General features: G+C 32.4%; 5 protein-coding genes across 5 annotated transcripts; 4 read left to right on the forward strand and 1 right to left on the reverse strand.

The window, feature by feature from the left end:
- Positions 1-53: 53 nt before the first annotated feature.
- Wal (electron transfer flavoprotein subunit alpha wal) lies at positions 54-1,874 on the forward strand. Its single transcript, XM_083048278.1, has 4 exons — positions 54-218; positions 618-947; positions 1,063-1,515; positions 1,621-1,874. The coding sequence occupies exons 1-4, from the start codon at positions 177-179 to the stop codon at positions 1,795-1,797; spliced, it is 1,002 nt and encodes a 333-aa protein (XP_082904404.1). The 5' UTR covers positions 54-176; the 3' UTR covers positions 1,798-1,874.
- Positions 1,875-3,030: 1,156 nt separating this feature from the next.
- On the forward strand, positions 3,031-4,761 carry Mrpl22 (mitochondrial ribosomal protein L22). Its single transcript, XM_083048368.1, has 4 exons — positions 3,031-3,400; positions 3,674-3,913; positions 3,988-4,201; positions 4,324-4,761. The coding sequence occupies exons 2-4, from the start codon at positions 3,677-3,679 to the stop codon at positions 4,542-4,544; spliced, it is 672 nt and encodes a 223-aa protein (XP_082904494.1). The 5' UTR covers positions 3,031-3,400; positions 3,674-3,676; the 3' UTR covers positions 4,545-4,761.
- Rpl39 (ribosomal protein L39) lies at positions 4,599-5,778 on the reverse strand. The gene is made up of 3 exons (XM_083048369.1): positions 5,645-5,778; positions 5,421-5,524; positions 4,599-4,798 (listed from the first exon to the last, which is right to left on the reverse strand). Exons 1-3 carry the CDS (start codon positions 5,645-5,647, stop codon positions 4,750-4,752), a joined length of 156 nt encoding a protein of 51 aa, XP_082904495.1. The 5' UTR covers positions 5,648-5,778; the 3' UTR covers positions 4,599-4,749.
- A 175-nt stretch (positions 5,779-5,953) lies between these two features.
- Positions 5,954-7,273, forward strand: LOC145941572 (18S rRNA aminocarboxypropyltransferase-like). Its single transcript, XM_083047721.1, has 4 exons — positions 5,954-6,271; positions 6,364-6,530; positions 6,607-6,994; positions 7,065-7,273. The coding sequence occupies exons 1-4, from the start codon at positions 6,142-6,144 to the stop codon at positions 7,172-7,174; spliced, it is 795 nt and encodes a 264-aa protein (XP_082903847.1). The 5' UTR covers positions 5,954-6,141; the 3' UTR covers positions 7,175-7,273.
- Positions 7,274-7,779: 506 nt separating this feature from the next.
- On the forward strand, positions 7,780-14,775 carry Cap-d2 (CAP-D2 condensin subunit). Its single transcript, XM_083048218.1, has 19 exons — positions 7,780-7,905; positions 7,964-8,116; positions 8,292-8,426; positions 8,558-8,739; positions 8,843-8,982; positions 9,036-9,117; positions 9,199-9,495; positions 9,622-9,954; positions 10,032-10,224; positions 10,319-10,638; positions 10,703-11,095; positions 11,315-11,559; positions 11,633-11,753; positions 11,828-12,285; positions 12,371-12,625; positions 12,885-13,157; positions 13,229-13,371; positions 13,443-13,784; positions 14,390-14,775. The coding sequence occupies exons 2-19, from the start codon at positions 8,002-8,004 to the stop codon at positions 14,521-14,523; spliced, it is 4,161 nt and encodes a 1,386-aa protein (XP_082904344.1). The 5' UTR covers positions 7,780-7,905; positions 7,964-8,001; the 3' UTR covers positions 14,524-14,775.
- Positions 14,776-14,857: the final 82 nt, after the last annotated feature.

Below are 14,857 nucleotides of genomic sequence, written 5' to 3' on the forward strand. Positions count from 1 at the left end.
TTTGCTTTGAATTTATCATGCCTATATAAATTAATGCACCTTAACCCCTACCCATTTGATATCTCTGCTACAGCTGTTAGGACTTTGGACCGTGTCGTCACCGATATCATAAAGTTCTATTTTTTTACTGTTTCACATATATTGAAAGCGAGAAGAGAAATCAAATTTCCATAACAATGTTTTCCACCTGCATCAGAACATTACGGGCTACTCGCAAAGTGAGCATATTTTTTATTTGTTTTCGTCGTTCATATGTTTTAATTGTACTTTAATCCATATCCATATCTGTTTGTATTTTGCAATCTGATGATTATGATCTTAAAAATGCATTCTAATTCTGATACTCATTGCATTTCCTACTAAATTTTTGCAAGAAGCATAAAACATTTTGCTATTTAATTTGTTTAATTAACTCAATATTAACCTATATTGTAAACATTGTGTAGAGATATGTACTTTGCAATTACTTATCAATTTTTAAGATGCTTGAAATTTTTTCTTAAAATTGAAATTTTTTATGTAAAGTTTTCAAACAACAATACTTTCAACTTTCTTTATTTTTGATATATGAATGGATAGAAATTTAAATCTTTCAAATATGTGTTATTTATTTACAGTTCGGCTCACTGATACGTTATGAGTCTACCTTGGTTATTGCAGAACATAACAATGAAAATTTACTACCAATTACTTGCAACACATTAACAGCTGCCAAAAAAATTGGTGGCGATATAACTGTATTGATTGTTGGCACAAAATGCGATATAGTTGCACAGAACGCATGTAAGGCCAAAGATGTTTCCAAAATCCTTCTCGCAGACAGTGATGCATTTAAAGGATTTACTGCAGAATCATTGACGCCGCTTATACTTAAACTGTATAATGAACATAAATTCACACATATATTATCTGGCGCAAGTGCATTTGGCAAAGCATTACTTCCCAGGGTTAGTATACACAACATATATTTTTCAAGAATATATTATATATTAACTACATATATTTTATTTTGTTAATCTATATATATTTTATTAATACATATAAAAACATGTTTAATTTAAGATTGCAGCTAAGTTAGATGTATCTCCAATAAGTGATATCATTGACATAAAAACATCAGACACTTTTGTACGCACTATATATGCTGGTAATGCTATTCAGACCCTTAAATCTAAAGACAATGTGAAAGTGATATCTGTAAGAAGCACCTCTTTTGAACCACTACCTTTGGAAGGTGGTAATGCTAAATGCGAAACTCTGCCTACTAATGATTATACCTCGAATCAAGTGCAATACATTAAACAAGATCTCAGTAAATCTGACAGACCAGAATTGACATCTGCTAAAGTTGTAATTTCTGGTGGACGTGGAATGAAATCTGGTGAAAATTTCAAATTATTATATACATTGGCAGATAAGCTAAATGCAGCAGTAGGAGCCTCTCGTGCTGCGGTTGATGCAGGATTTGTGCCAAATGATCTGCAAGTAGGACAGACAGGAAAAATTGTTGCACCTGTAAGTGAAATTAATGATTATCCAGAATCTCATTTTAGAATAAATTTATCTCTCAATCTTTTTGTATATATATATAAAAAAAACATCTTATGATTATGATTTCAGAATCTATATATAGCAGTTGGAATTTCGGGTGCAATTCAACATCTTGCTGGCATGAAGGATTCTAAAACGATTGTAGCTATTAATAAGGATCCAGAAGCTCCCATCTTTCACGTAGCAGATTACGGATTAGTCGCAGATTTATTTAAGGCTGTACCCGAACTCACGGAGAAATTGTAAATATTATAAATCGTTTATATACAAACATTTGTATTTCGAATAATTTTATGAGTGTTTTATTATTATAAAAATATGTAATTAAAATTTTTATATAAGTTTTATCAAAAATTTCGTTTTATCGTTTTCCTTAATAATCATATCAAATTACGCATGCGCACACAGAGTGTATCGAATCGAGGTTAAAGCCCCTTGCACTAAATATTTTTTATTCCACCAATAAGAACAGAGAATAGATATTTTTCTATCGTTATCGCTATCGCTTAGCATTGTGCAAGGGGCTTAAGTGTCAAACCATACGTAGTATTTTATATCTAAGGGTGCATTTTCACTTGACGCTGTGATGCTGGATTTCAGCGTCAAGCATCAATAAAAGCAAATTGACGTTAGCGTCTGTTGACGCTGAAAACAGCCTAGCGTCCAAGTTACAACTATGACAAGCGTCTCGTTCTTCGTTCTCTGAAAGCTGAACAAATCAAGCTTTTTCTTCTTGACACTAGCGTCACAAATCAGATCACGTAATCAATTAAACGCTAGCGACAAATTGATAGTGAAATCGCACCTTTTATATTAAAATTAAATCAAACGTTAACTGGTTAACTTCACTTCGCTCACCGGTATATACAAAGTGCAACTAACGCATTTGATATACAACTGACAATGAGATTAAATTAAATTAACGCTTAAACTGACGCTACAAATATTTGATCGATCAATCGGGATGGAGAAATCCTTATCTCTTTCGCTCTGATCAATCAAATGATTCAAATGATAGAAATGATTGAAAAATTCACGTGCCATAACAGTAGGAAGAAGGAATAAAAACACGGCCCACAGACGTAATAAAATACGTAGATGGAACATCAGCCACCGATATGCGCGCGCGTTCGACTTTAACCTTCAAGTGGCGCTGCGTTACGTGGTCGCGCGGCGGTCGGAATTCGGCGGCGCGGAGTGGGGGTGAGTGGTGGGGGGATGCGCGCGCGGCGCACGGCGCACCCCCCACCACTCACCCCCACTCCGCGCCGCCGAATTCCGACCGCCGCGCGACCACGTAACGCAGCGCCACTTGAAGGTTAAAGTCGAACGCGCGCGCATATCGACACGCGCTCTCTCCCTCTCGCCGTAAGCTAATCGACGAATCACAGTCGAGCATTCTCTAAAGTCCCTAGAACATATGGAGGCTAATCGCGGAATTTTCCAGCGCAACTTTGCGTAGAGAGTTTCCCTTCGTTGTCTTCTTCATCTTTATGGCGTATCGTAAGGGTGCATTTTCACTTGACGCTGTGACGCTGGATTTCAGCGTCAAGCATCAATAAAAACAAATTGACGTTAGCGTCTGTTGACGCTGGCGTGAAAACAGCCTAGCGTCCAAGTTACAACTATGACAAGCGTCTCGTTCTTCGTTCTCTGAAAGCTGAACAAATCAAGCTTTTTCTTCTTGATGCTAGCGTCACAAATCAGATCACGTGATCAGTTAGACGCTAGCGACAAATTGATAGTGAAATCGCACCCTAAATGTGTTTGGACAAAAATTAATTTATCTGTATAAATAAAGGCAATTGTACGATTGATATATTCAAATTGAACGAATTGAAAATTTTTTGTAAGAATATTTTTATCTATATAATATCTATATAATATGTGTGTGCGTTGTAATAAAAAAATGATATAAATGATTATTAGGGGTTATATTATATGAACACTTCTTTCAGAAGTTATTTTACGAAAATTATCTATAACTCTCTGTATAAATCTCTTATTTATCAGAAAATCTCAATTAGAGTTTGTTATATTTTCATTATTAATAGATTATAATTTTCTTGTCATGTGCTTATACTTTACATCTCGCAATTAATATACAAGTTTACATTTATAGAAAATGCAGAGTATTCGTCAGTGTATGAAACATCTAGCGTTTTATGGTAGATTTACCATAAATAGAGTGGATATATCACCAAGCACAGTAAAGACATTAAATCTTATACCATCGTGCAGTTTCCATTTTTCTGCAATATGCAACACCAACTTGAGTAAATATCGAAGACCGACACATTTTCTTTCTTATAACAAGACTATTTTTCCACCTCAAAAGCCAGATGAAGAAAGAAGGCCTGCTGTAAGTCTATTCTGTTGTGCTATGCTAAGCTAATGTTAAATAATTGATTATCTAATTGTATATTTGTTTTTCAGTATATATGTCATTATAAAGCCAATATAAAATATAGCCCGAAAAAAATGTGGTACATCGCTGGTTTTGTACGAGGAATGTCTGTGGACGAAGCTGTTAAACAGTTGAGCTTTTTGCACATGAAAGGTGCTAAAATTGCTAAGGAAGTTATATTAGAAGCTCAACGTTTGGCTGTAGAGAATCACAATGTCGAATTTAAAAGTAACTTGTGGGTTGGTAAGTATATATAAATATCTATTATTGATTATATTATTACTCGAGTTTTGTTATATATCTGTACTCATGTTGCAAGTCTTTTAACAATTTAATAATAAATGACAAACTTTATACTTTTACAGCAGAATCATTTAGTAATAAAGGTATAGTAATAAAAGGTTTACGACGTCATGCTAAAGGACGCAAGGGAACTATTCATTATAGATATTGCCATTACTTTGTACGTTTGGAAGAAGGACCACCACCTAAACATTACTATTTACCATATCCTAAGACTGGTGAAGAATTAATAGAAGATTGGTTAAAGTCGATGCATATGCGTAAAGTGTCGAATTCTTTGTAAATGTGTTTGCTAAGAGTTAATATACAATATAAATATATTAGAGATATATACCTGTTTTATACTTTAATATAATTTTATTTTTGTGACACTGTCAGATACTGGAGGTTATGACAAATATTTATTTCTTTTTGTTTGAGGTTGTATCCATTATTATATTCTTAAATCATACATTATTGTTATCATATGATGTATGTTTTCATGGGATTTACAACTTCAATTTAGTTCTCCTCCAGTGACGCCTCTTAGCATTATATCTGAAAACAAATTATATATATGAAAATACAAGTCTATAAATTTTAATATTTGTCAAAGTCAAGGAGTGATAAGGATTTATATAATAATGTCTATAATATCCAACAGTAAAAAATAGCAATTAAAGAATGCAACACATTAAATTGTTGCATTCATATCAAAATTGTAATTGACAATTTGTACCAAAGACAAATAAGAAAAATAACTATGAGCTACGCAAAGATAACATAAAAAATAAAATATCATTGTCCAAAGTTTTATAAAATCATATAAATCTTTATTTTATTCACACACAAGTGTATCTCTATGATTCAAATGCAATTATAGATCATAGATATAACTTTATTACTAATTTTATTCATATTTTGACACATAATATAGCAACATTTGCATAATTATGTAAAATTATATAAAATGAACAAAATAAGCAGTAATTAAATACAATGGCTTAATTAATTAATGCATTGGATGTACACAATATATACAGGCTTCAACTAACTTAAAGCGATAATTATCATTTCCCACATACATGTATTAATGAACACATTAAATATCTAACCAAAAAAATCTTTCCAATTATATGTAAAGTTAAGATAATTTTGAAAGTAATTAAGCTAAACTTACCGGATAGTATTACCAGTCCGCATTCTTACCCATTGTGGAATCGGTCTGTTTTGCTTCAACTTTTTGGCAAGCTTTCGCTTGATGATAAACGTCTTATGCGCCGACTGAAATACATACGAAACGAAATCAGATTCTGAAGATTTAACTTTTGAGTGTCTTCACATATAGAATAACACGATGACAATGAAATAAATGGATACATCATAAAGAAACGCAGAACTCACCATCGTCCTTCTCTGACACAACACGTGAAGTGAAAGATTAATTTCCCAGTTCCCAGTATGCGGAATATTGCTAGTAAAATATTTCTCGTGCTTTTTAAGCCGGATTTACAATAGACAATCACGTTTCTCGTTGCGTATTATTATTTCTAGAAATAGAAGAGGCTGATTGGCTATCGCGTAAAGCACTGCATTATTCCCTAGCGTTTACATGCTTTACAATCATTACATTAATTACAAAAAGCAAAACATTACAAATAATTAATTAATTAATAATATTAATCATAAGTGCAAGGAATTTAATTATACAAAAATCTCTTATATGAAGATTTATATGAAGACTAATTATTTAATGAATTTTCATTATCAATGGATTTCATGCGATGGACGTCCAACGCAGCTGGAATCTTTCTCCAATAATTATCTCTCGCAGGTTATGATCAAGTAGATTATTTTACACGCTGGAAAGATAATACGAGATAATAAATTCAGTGTGAAAAATGTCAGGACGTAGAAGGAAAAACAAGAAGAAATTATTCGAGAAGAGACCTCGACATGTTCTCGGTAAAGAGCAGAGATATCATCAGGAGAGAGATGAAGGATTGGACAAGGAGGACGATGAGGAGGCAGGTTAGGCATTTATTATTAATTAATTAATTATTTATAATTAAAATGAATTTTTCGCGCTTCTGTCGTAAAACTGTCTCCAATCGAACTCATAGAATCATCAGACGAATCGTTGATCCCATTTCCTGTGGCCATGTGGGATATGGAGCACTGCGATCCCAAGAAATGCTCCGGCAGAAAACTGGCGAGGCATGGCTTGATAAAGATACTGCGATTAGGCGCTCGATTCTCTGGCTTATGTCTTACTCCGGCTGGTAGTCAGGTAGTTAATAAATGGAGATATGGTAATGTTACAGTGTCGTTACAGCATGCTAATGATTTAAAACATTGCGTTGCAGTGTGTGTCTCCAATGGATCGCGAAATTGTACAGGAGTATGGCTGCGCAGTTGTGGATTGCAGTTGGGCTCGTTTAGACGAGACTCCCTTCAACAGGATGAAGACGTCTCATCCCCGTCTACTTCCATTTTTGGTTGCTGCCAATCCAATAAATTATGGAAAACCTTATCAATTGAGTTGTGTTGAAGCTATAGCAGCTGCTTTGATTATAACAGGATTTCCAGAGGAAGCCAATATTTATCTTGGAAAGTTTTCATGGGGACACGCGTTCTTAGAGTTGAATAATGAATTGTTGAACAAGTATGCTCTTTGCACAAATAGCAAAGAAGTAATCGCTGTACAGGAAGAGTTTCTGAACAAAGCCTGGCAAGAGAAATTGGATAGGCTTGGTAAGGACATTCAATAACTTTTTTGTTTTTTTTTATTTTCTCTTTCTTTAATATTTATATTTATCTTTAGCACTTCCTGACTTTCCACCAAGTGATACAGAATCTGAAGAAGAAAAAGAAGAGAAAGATGACAACACAGCATCAAAAGTAACTAAAGAACTAGACAATGTGAAAATATAAAGTATAATATTGATTAAAGATAATTAACGAAGATAAGTATAAATATTTGTACATATAAATACATATATATGAAAACATATCCTGTATATATTTGGAACATATAAATTACATTTTATAAAATATTATTTTTCTACTATATATTTATAATATTATGATTAAAATAATATATAAGTAATACTTTTTATTTGTATATTTGTTTATATATTCAGTTTTTTAAACAAATAAAATAGTAAGTTATATCTCCGGAAAAAAAACTTATTGAAAGATTCAAATTCAAAATAAGATTTTTATTGTTTTTATATTGCTTAGAAATATTTTTAGCTCAGATAGTAAATGTAAAACGAGACAAAAATCTATCAACTCTTTATAAATAATAATACTAATAATATAATAATAATTTTTCTATAAATCTATAATTGTCCTATAGAATAAAATGTGTGTGTATGTGGTGTTTTATATATATGTATATATACATATAGGAAAGGCTCGTTTCAATGTACTATAGAGCGAAAAGCGAAATTCTCACGAATTCCCTATATTAACTATACCTTATACTAGTGATATTCTCCTGTCGAACAACTTTTAATAATCTTTGATTGGTAGCAGTGAATTTGAAAATAAAACGAATTTGATATGAATGTTTTGGTTAGTTGTGATTTGTGATGGACATTTGAACGTAGAGTTTGATTGAACATTTCATACGAGAGAGGCAAGGAACTAAGATTTCAGAGGTATTTATTATGATGAGACATATGCAAAACAGCCTGATTGTTTATGACAATATTGAAGATTTTCAGATTGGCAGCTGAATTCAGAATTACATTAAAATGGTGAAAAACTTCGTGATTCCTTTGGTGACGGATGAGCTTTTGACGTCTCATGCCGACCAATATTTTGTTGAAGAGATTGTTCCTTTACGAATGATATCACAGTCTCTTGATGGTAAACTCCAATATATAACTCATTTTCAATTCTACTGTGACACTTACAATTGCTTTTCTATAGCAGGAGAACGCTCTATAATAATAATCTCTAAATAAATCCTTAATAGCAATAAGTTGTTAGTAATAACAGTTACAGTAGTTGAATAATTTATAATGTTGAATTTGTCTTGCAGCTACACGACCAGCATTGCAAGCAAATGGTTCGCATTTTATTTTGGAGCATTTTGACACATTTTTCTCTGTCATTGTTCATGGTAGTAAAGTGGAACTTGTGACCTGTTTACGTTGTTTTACTAGGATTTCTAAAGGTAATTTTATTATATATAAAATCTAGATTGTGTTATGAATAGTAGTGTTTTTTGTTTTACAATATAATTATGTAATTGATTAAAATAAATTACTTGGTATTAGTTCATTTATACACAGGCATCATTTTCAGCTGTGGAAATACTTGTGGATGATTTGGAAAAAATATTTGATCATGGTAATGATATTACAGAGGAAGAGGATAGGAAAACATATTTATGTATTAACAATATGCTAGCATATTTGTTGTCATGGTTTGTTAGTCATATAGATGAACGTGTTATAAAAAATGCAAATGAGGTCAATATTGGGAAGGTATAAAAGTTATTCTTCTATTTGTATTATATATTATAAATGTCACAATATAAAATGTCATATTATAAAATTGCACAATTAAAAATTAATTGATCATTTTCAGTATAAAAAAGGTACAAAGACAGATATTGAAGAAGATTGGGAGCAATCCAAACAGAAAGCTTTGGAACTTCTGTATCGATGGCTACAAATACCGTTGCACAAGATTTGGAGACCACCAATCGTCGAAAATTCATTTATTATGTAAGTTATACAATTAATTTCAAAACACTTAATTTAAACTATAATATTTACAGGACTTTGGCACAAATATGTTATAAAATATTGGAGCAGAGTAAAGATGCTAAGCAAAAACATATGAGACAAACTGTATTTGAGGTATTATCATTTATATTTGTATATATGTGTACACAAACTCTATTATACTAATATATCTAAATATTATATCTTTATTTACAGATTTTAGGAACTTTGATTAAAAAATACAATCATGGGATAACTTGCATTGTGAGAATTATTCAATTAGTAAAATTATATGACTCACTAGCAGTGCCTATAGCGGCTGGCATAGTACATATGACCACTGAATGTGGTTGTACTGGTTTGATAAAAAGTGTGATGAATGAGATCGGACAGAGTGAAATTGGTGAAGTCGAAAGTCGCAATGTGTCCACGTTTCTCGAGAACATTGCGATCTCGCAGCCTGATCTTATAATTCCTGTCCTTGATGAGATTACGGATTATCTGTCAAATGAGGCAAGTTTTTATTATAATTCTTTTGCTATTGATTAAACGATAGTTTGATATGGAACTTGATATGTATAATTGAAAAAATAGTTTAATTAAAACTTAATAAAAAATTTTCTTGAAACTATTTTATAGTTTTATACTATGAGAAACTGCGTGATTGGAGTCTTGAGTAGCGTAGTACAAAAAGCACTGACTGGCGAAGATCTCACGGATGAACGGAAAGAACAACGCGATGAATGCCTAAACAATTTGGAGGATCACATGTTGGATTGCAATGCTCATGTTAGATCAAAGGTGCTTCAAATGTGGCAGCGCTTGTGTTGCAATGGTGCTGTACCATTAGCCAGATATGGAAAGCTTTTAGCCGCCGTCGCACTTCGGTTAGAAGATAAAAGCGCGATTGTTCGTAAACAGGCTCTCCAATTGTTGCGTACCATGTTGCAAAGTAATCCCTTCGCTGCCAAGGTATATGTTGTTCAAAAATTTTAAGTATCACTTTTCTCCTGATTGATTTTTTTATTTGATGTATTTTTCTATTGCAGTTGACTTCTGTTGAACTCTCCGAATCGTTGGAGAAAGAAAAAGCAAAATTACAAGAATTGCAAGCTCAAATTGCAAGCACTAGTGAACGCGGTCATATGCAAAGATTTGAACTTTGGAATACTCTACAGCCAGATATTAAAGCGACAATAAAAAAGATTTTTGAAAATGAAACGGAATATATAAATGATTCATGTTAGTTATATTATACATTTTAGTTATAAGTTAGTTATATAAAACATTTTCAAGACATATTACAAGATCTATTACACATGATTTTATTTAATAGGTACAGAGAACAAAGAGAATATCGATGCAGATCATGCTTTCGAACATGTGAGACAATTATTATTAAACCGAGAAGTGACCAAAGCCGTGACATACTTGTGGAAGACTTGTATGATATTGAAAGAAGCCCCTGAAATGAAAAATCTTTCCAATGAAGCAAAGGAGGAGTGTCTATTCGCCTTTTTACTGAAAATTTTTATAGAATCGGAAAAATCGACAAATAACGAAGACGAGAATATGATCGACGCAAGCAAGTCGGAACAAGATAACAAGAGAAAAGAAGAGATAAGCTTGCGAAAGCGCATTATAAATTACTTAACAGTACGTGACATGAAATTGAATAAAGCGATTCTTTTGAACTGTTTATAATTGTACCTTTTTGCAGAATTGTCTCGAGTTTGCAAGCGAGTTGGAAAAGGCAATACCGATGGCGGAGAATCTATTGTTCTCCACATGTGCCGGCGATGCTGTTGAATCCTGCACATTCTTAGGAATCGCTTTTCAATTCGGAGTAACTGGTGCGGCCAGTTCTGTACGCGAAGTCCTCTTTCAAGTATTCCATCGCGATCAGTCTGTGCGTAATAATGTGGCAGTGGTGTACAAAAACATCCATCTCGACATCAGTACTGACAAACAATCAGCTCGTCAAATAGCTGTAACTCGCGCCAATCGTTTGATCAACTTACTGAAAGAATTACAGCCTGGACAGAGCCCGGCTTTGGCTCAACTGATCTTGACATGGTACGAAAACGGGGAATTAAACAGCGAATTATTGCAGGTAATTTAATACTAACAATAAGTATATTTATCTCATTTGATGATTAGTTGTACATACTCCTTTTATAATTATAAATATATACTTTTTATAATTATAAATATAATTATATTATTAAATATATTATTAAATATATTATTAAATATATTATAAAATTAATATATTATAATTAGAAATTTAAAAAGTTTAATATTCTTATTTTAACTAATGCTATATGCATAGGTATTATGGGAAAAATTCTCCATGAAATATCCAGACACATCGCAAATAGACAGCAGAACTGCGTTAATGATAATAACGATGATAGCTCAGGCAGAATCTAACATTGTGATCGATAATCTAGATGTGTTAGTGAAAATAGGATTAGGTCCACGCGCGAAGGACGATCTTCTTTTCGCGCGAGACACTTGCAGAATGCTATTAAAGATAAAACAAAATGACAAGGATATCGAAAAAGCACCACTGAGGTAAATTTTTGTTAAAAGAATTTATGAAAATAATTCGAAGTTTCTTTGCTATAAAAAGATTCTTATCTTATAGATATTCCAACAATCAGGATATTTTTCAACAAATCCAGATATTGTTAATAGACACTTTTATTAGCGCGGATGAGAACGCTTATGTCTCTTTTGCGACGGATGCACTTAACGTCATATATCACGTAAGTGAGACTGTTATATGTGTTAATTAAATACATTTGGGATATCGTGCTGAGAGTTTTGTTTTAAATTTCAGTTGGCGAATCAACCTGACAAATTGATAAAGGAATTGTTATTGGACATCACTGAGAAGAGTCAACTCATGAATAAGGAAAATAATCAAGCAGGTGTATCAAGCCCTGTACTCTGCAAACTGCTGTTTTTAGTTGGACACATTGCCATCAAGCAAATGATTCATTTGGACATGCCCATTTATAAGGAACTCAAGCGTAGAAGTACAGTGCGAAAGAATAAGAGGAAGAAACAAGTGCTAACAAGAGGTAACTCGGCGACACCGGATATCAGATCCAAATCGGCAAATGCGTCGATCTCATCGAGTGCGCGACGAAATAAAGAAAACTCGATGATTAATGCGGCCAGCGAAAATGGTGAGGAAGCTTTAGAAGGTGCAGTGGATGACGCCGAAGCGGAATTCGTGAACGGCGCGCTCGAAAATGAGATCGTCACTGGGAATGGCTTGCTCGTGAAATTTGTGTATGTATTCGTGCAAGAATGATAATGATAATGATCTTTACTCAGATGATAGAGAAAACTTCCATATATACATAATTATTTACAGTCCACTTGTATTGGATGTATGCAAATATCACGATAAATATAATAACGAGAATCTACAAGCCGCAGCTTCGCTCACGCTCAGCAAAATGATGACGGTAAGTTCTATATTTTGTGAGCAATCTTTACAACTCTTGGTCACCATATTGGAACGATCGCCGTATCCTGGAGTAAAATCGAACATGCTGATCGGATTGAGCGATCTTGCTACTAGATTTCCCAATCAAGTGGAACCATGGTCCAAGCACATCTATGGCAGGTAAATTAGTTCTCACTCATTGGCCTTCAAATTAAAAGTCAATATCCAAATCAATTCCATTTTTCAAATATTGATTAACATATTGATTTGGATGAAAATGATTATATTTTATAATATTTAAAAAAATGTGTGTGACCGCGTGCGTGCATCAAATATTTATTTAATATTTCTTTCATAAAAAAAAACAAGAATTGCAATGTTTCTATTAGTACTAATATTTAATACTATTAATACTAAATACTAATATTTATGTTTGTAGACTGCGAGATAGGGATGTGAACGTGCGTAGAACATGCGTTCGTATGTTATCGAATTTGATAATGAGGGAGATGATACGAGTGAAAGGACAAGTTTCAGAATTGGCACTTTGCATTATTGACGAGGATAAACAAATACGGCAGGACACGAAAGAATTCTTTAATCAACTCGCCCAGAAAGGCAATGCTCTGTATAATATAGTGCCTGATATATTGTCGCGCTTAGCAGATCCTGAATTGAATCTCGACGAAAAACAATTTCAGGAAACCATCAAGTAAATATTGTAATTTAATATGTTCAGCAGAAAAAACTGTAAGCGCTCTTCATTAATGTTATAATTTGCAGATACATTCTCAGTCTAATACAGAGAGAGAGACAAATTGATACCATAATCGATAAGATTTGCGCTAGATTTAAATTGGCTACCACAGAAAGACAATGGCGTGATCTTTCCTACTGTCTTTCACTTTTACAATTCAGCGGAAAGAGTAAGTCAAGTAATTTATGCTCAATAATATAATTTATATTAATTCTGTTCTTTCTTCTTTTTTTTTTAAAGGTATACGACGTCTTATTGAAAGTTTACCGCTACTGAAAGAAAAAATTCATTATAAACCGGTATTAGCAGCGTTGCAAAATATCATTGAGCAGACGAAGAAAAAGGCGGACGCTACTGCTGCTTGCACAGAATTGGAAGAGAAAATACAAGAACTTTTAGAGACCGAAACAGAAACCGAAAACTCGGAATTGGCAGACAAACATCGAATGCCACCACCGTCTGCCACGCCGAGAAATAGAAGGAATATTCGTCAACGTAGAAAGAAAATAAATGATGAATCCGATGAAGACGATAGCTCTGATGATTCTGAAGAAGATGTACAAGATGCACCCATTGTACAAAGTGAGTGAATAAAGTCGATTTTGTTAATTTCTTACATTTAAAACTAAAAATATACAGATGTATAGGTATTTTATATCTATTTTTTTTAGCGAGAAATAACAAAGAAAGATCGACCATCAACTGCATATAACAATTGCTCAGTTATTTATAACAAAATTACACAACAGAAAACAATTGAAAAGTTATCTAGAGTCAAAATGAACTATGAATTCGGAATACTATAATTTCAATAACGTTTGATTCAATTTGTTATATATAATTAACTATTTTTACCTAATATTTACTATAATATAAATTCACTACCATATAAATACATAAAAAAAATTTCTTATTAACAAATACAACAAATATATGCAAACATCTTCGCTGATGCGATAGTATTTGAGACTTTCAACATTATTTTCAACATTATTAATTATACTATATTGGAATTACAGTATTCCGAGTTTATACTTTATTTTGATCGTATGTATTATGACTTTTTGATTGTTTTTCACTTTGTGATTTTCTTATAAATAACTGAATAGTTGTTATATGCAATTAAAAGTGATTAAATAATAATCAGTACGAATAAACAATACTAATTTTATTTTGCTTTCTCTTAGACAAAAGAAAAGGACACGTACAAAGGAAAAATACAAAGTCTAGTGATGAAAATAGCGTTTCGCCGTCTCCAAAACGAAATAAAGCTAATACACCGTTGCGAGAGACTAGGCTTTCGACTCGATTACATAAATAATTTTTTCTTGTAGAATTAAAACAAAGCGAAGAATTGATTAAGAATATATAACTTTTTTTATAATATTAAATTTTATTCTAAGATTGTACGTATGTATTAAAAATATATTAGAAAGTTTGCTTAGAAATGCACATTTAGTAATATGCTATTTTACAATGTAGGTAAGACAGGCTATATTAAACGAACGAATAAATTATAAAAAATTTGGCTAGACATTGGCTGCAACACAAAAATATAAGCTAAATTATTCTACTAATGCTGCATAAAGAATTAAAGTTTGTGTAACATATATATATTTATTATGCATTCATGAATATTTAAATGTATGAATAAA

Source organism: Prenolepis imparis, unplaced genomic scaffold (genome assembly GCF_030444845.1).
Source record: "Prenolepis imparis isolate NDT839.2.m4 unplaced genomic scaffold, iyPreImpa1.0 SCAF_10, whole genome shotgun sequence".
NCBI lineage: Eukaryota > Metazoa > Arthropoda > Insecta > Hymenoptera > Formicidae > Prenolepis > Prenolepis imparis.

Bases quoted from the DNA above. Each gene is read 5' to 3' on its own strand.
- Mrpl22 (XM_083048368.1), top strand. From the start codon at position 3,677: ATGCAGAGTATTCGTCAGTGTATGAAACATCTAGCGTTTTATGGTAGA. The intron at 3,914-3,987 runs GTAAGTCTATTC...TTTGTTTTTCAG, and splicing joins ATGAAGAAAGAAGGCCTGCT to TATATATGTCATTATAAAGC. The intron at 4,202-4,323 runs GTAAGTATATAT...ATACTTTTACAG, and splicing joins TAAAAGTAACTTGTGGGTTG to CAGAATCATTTAGTAATAAA.
- LOC145941572 (XM_083047721.1), top strand. From the start codon at position 6,142: ATGTCAGGACGTAGAAGGAAAAACAAGAAGAAATTATTCGAGAAGAGA. The intron at 6,272-6,363 runs GTTAGGCATTTA...TCGAACTCATAG, and splicing joins GGAGGACGATGAGGAGGCAG to AATCATCAGACGAATCGTTG. The intron at 6,531-6,606 runs GTAGTTAATAAA...ATTGCGTTGCAG, and splicing joins TTACTCCGGCTGGTAGTCAG to TGTGTGTCTCCAATGGATCG.
- Cap-d2 (XM_083048218.1), top strand. From the start codon at position 8,002: ATGGTGAAAAACTTCGTGATTCCTTTGGTGACGGATGAGCTTTTGACG. The intron at 9,496-9,621 runs GCAAGTTTTTAT...ACTATTTTATAG, and splicing joins CGGATTATCTGTCAAATGAG to TTTTATACTATGAGAAACTG. The intron at 13,372-13,442 runs GTAAGTCAAGTA...TTTTTTTTAAAG, and splicing joins TTTACAATTCAGCGGAAAGA to GTATACGACGTCTTATTGAA.
- Rpl39 (XM_083048369.1), bottom strand. The intron at 4,799-5,420 runs GTAAGTTTAGCT...ATTTGTTTTCAG, and splicing joins CGGACTGGTAATACTATCCG to ATATAATGCTAAGAGGCGTC.
- Wal (XM_083048278.1), top strand. From the start codon at position 177: ATGTTTTCCACCTGCATCAGAACATTACGGGCTACTCGCAAA. The intron at 219-617 runs GTGAGCATATTT...ATTTATTTACAG, and splicing joins CATTACGGGCTACTCGCAAA to TTCGGCTCACTGATACGTTA. The intron at 948-1,062 runs GTTAGTATACAC...GTTTAATTTAAG, and splicing joins GCAAAGCATTACTTCCCAGG to ATTGCAGCTAAGTTAGATGT.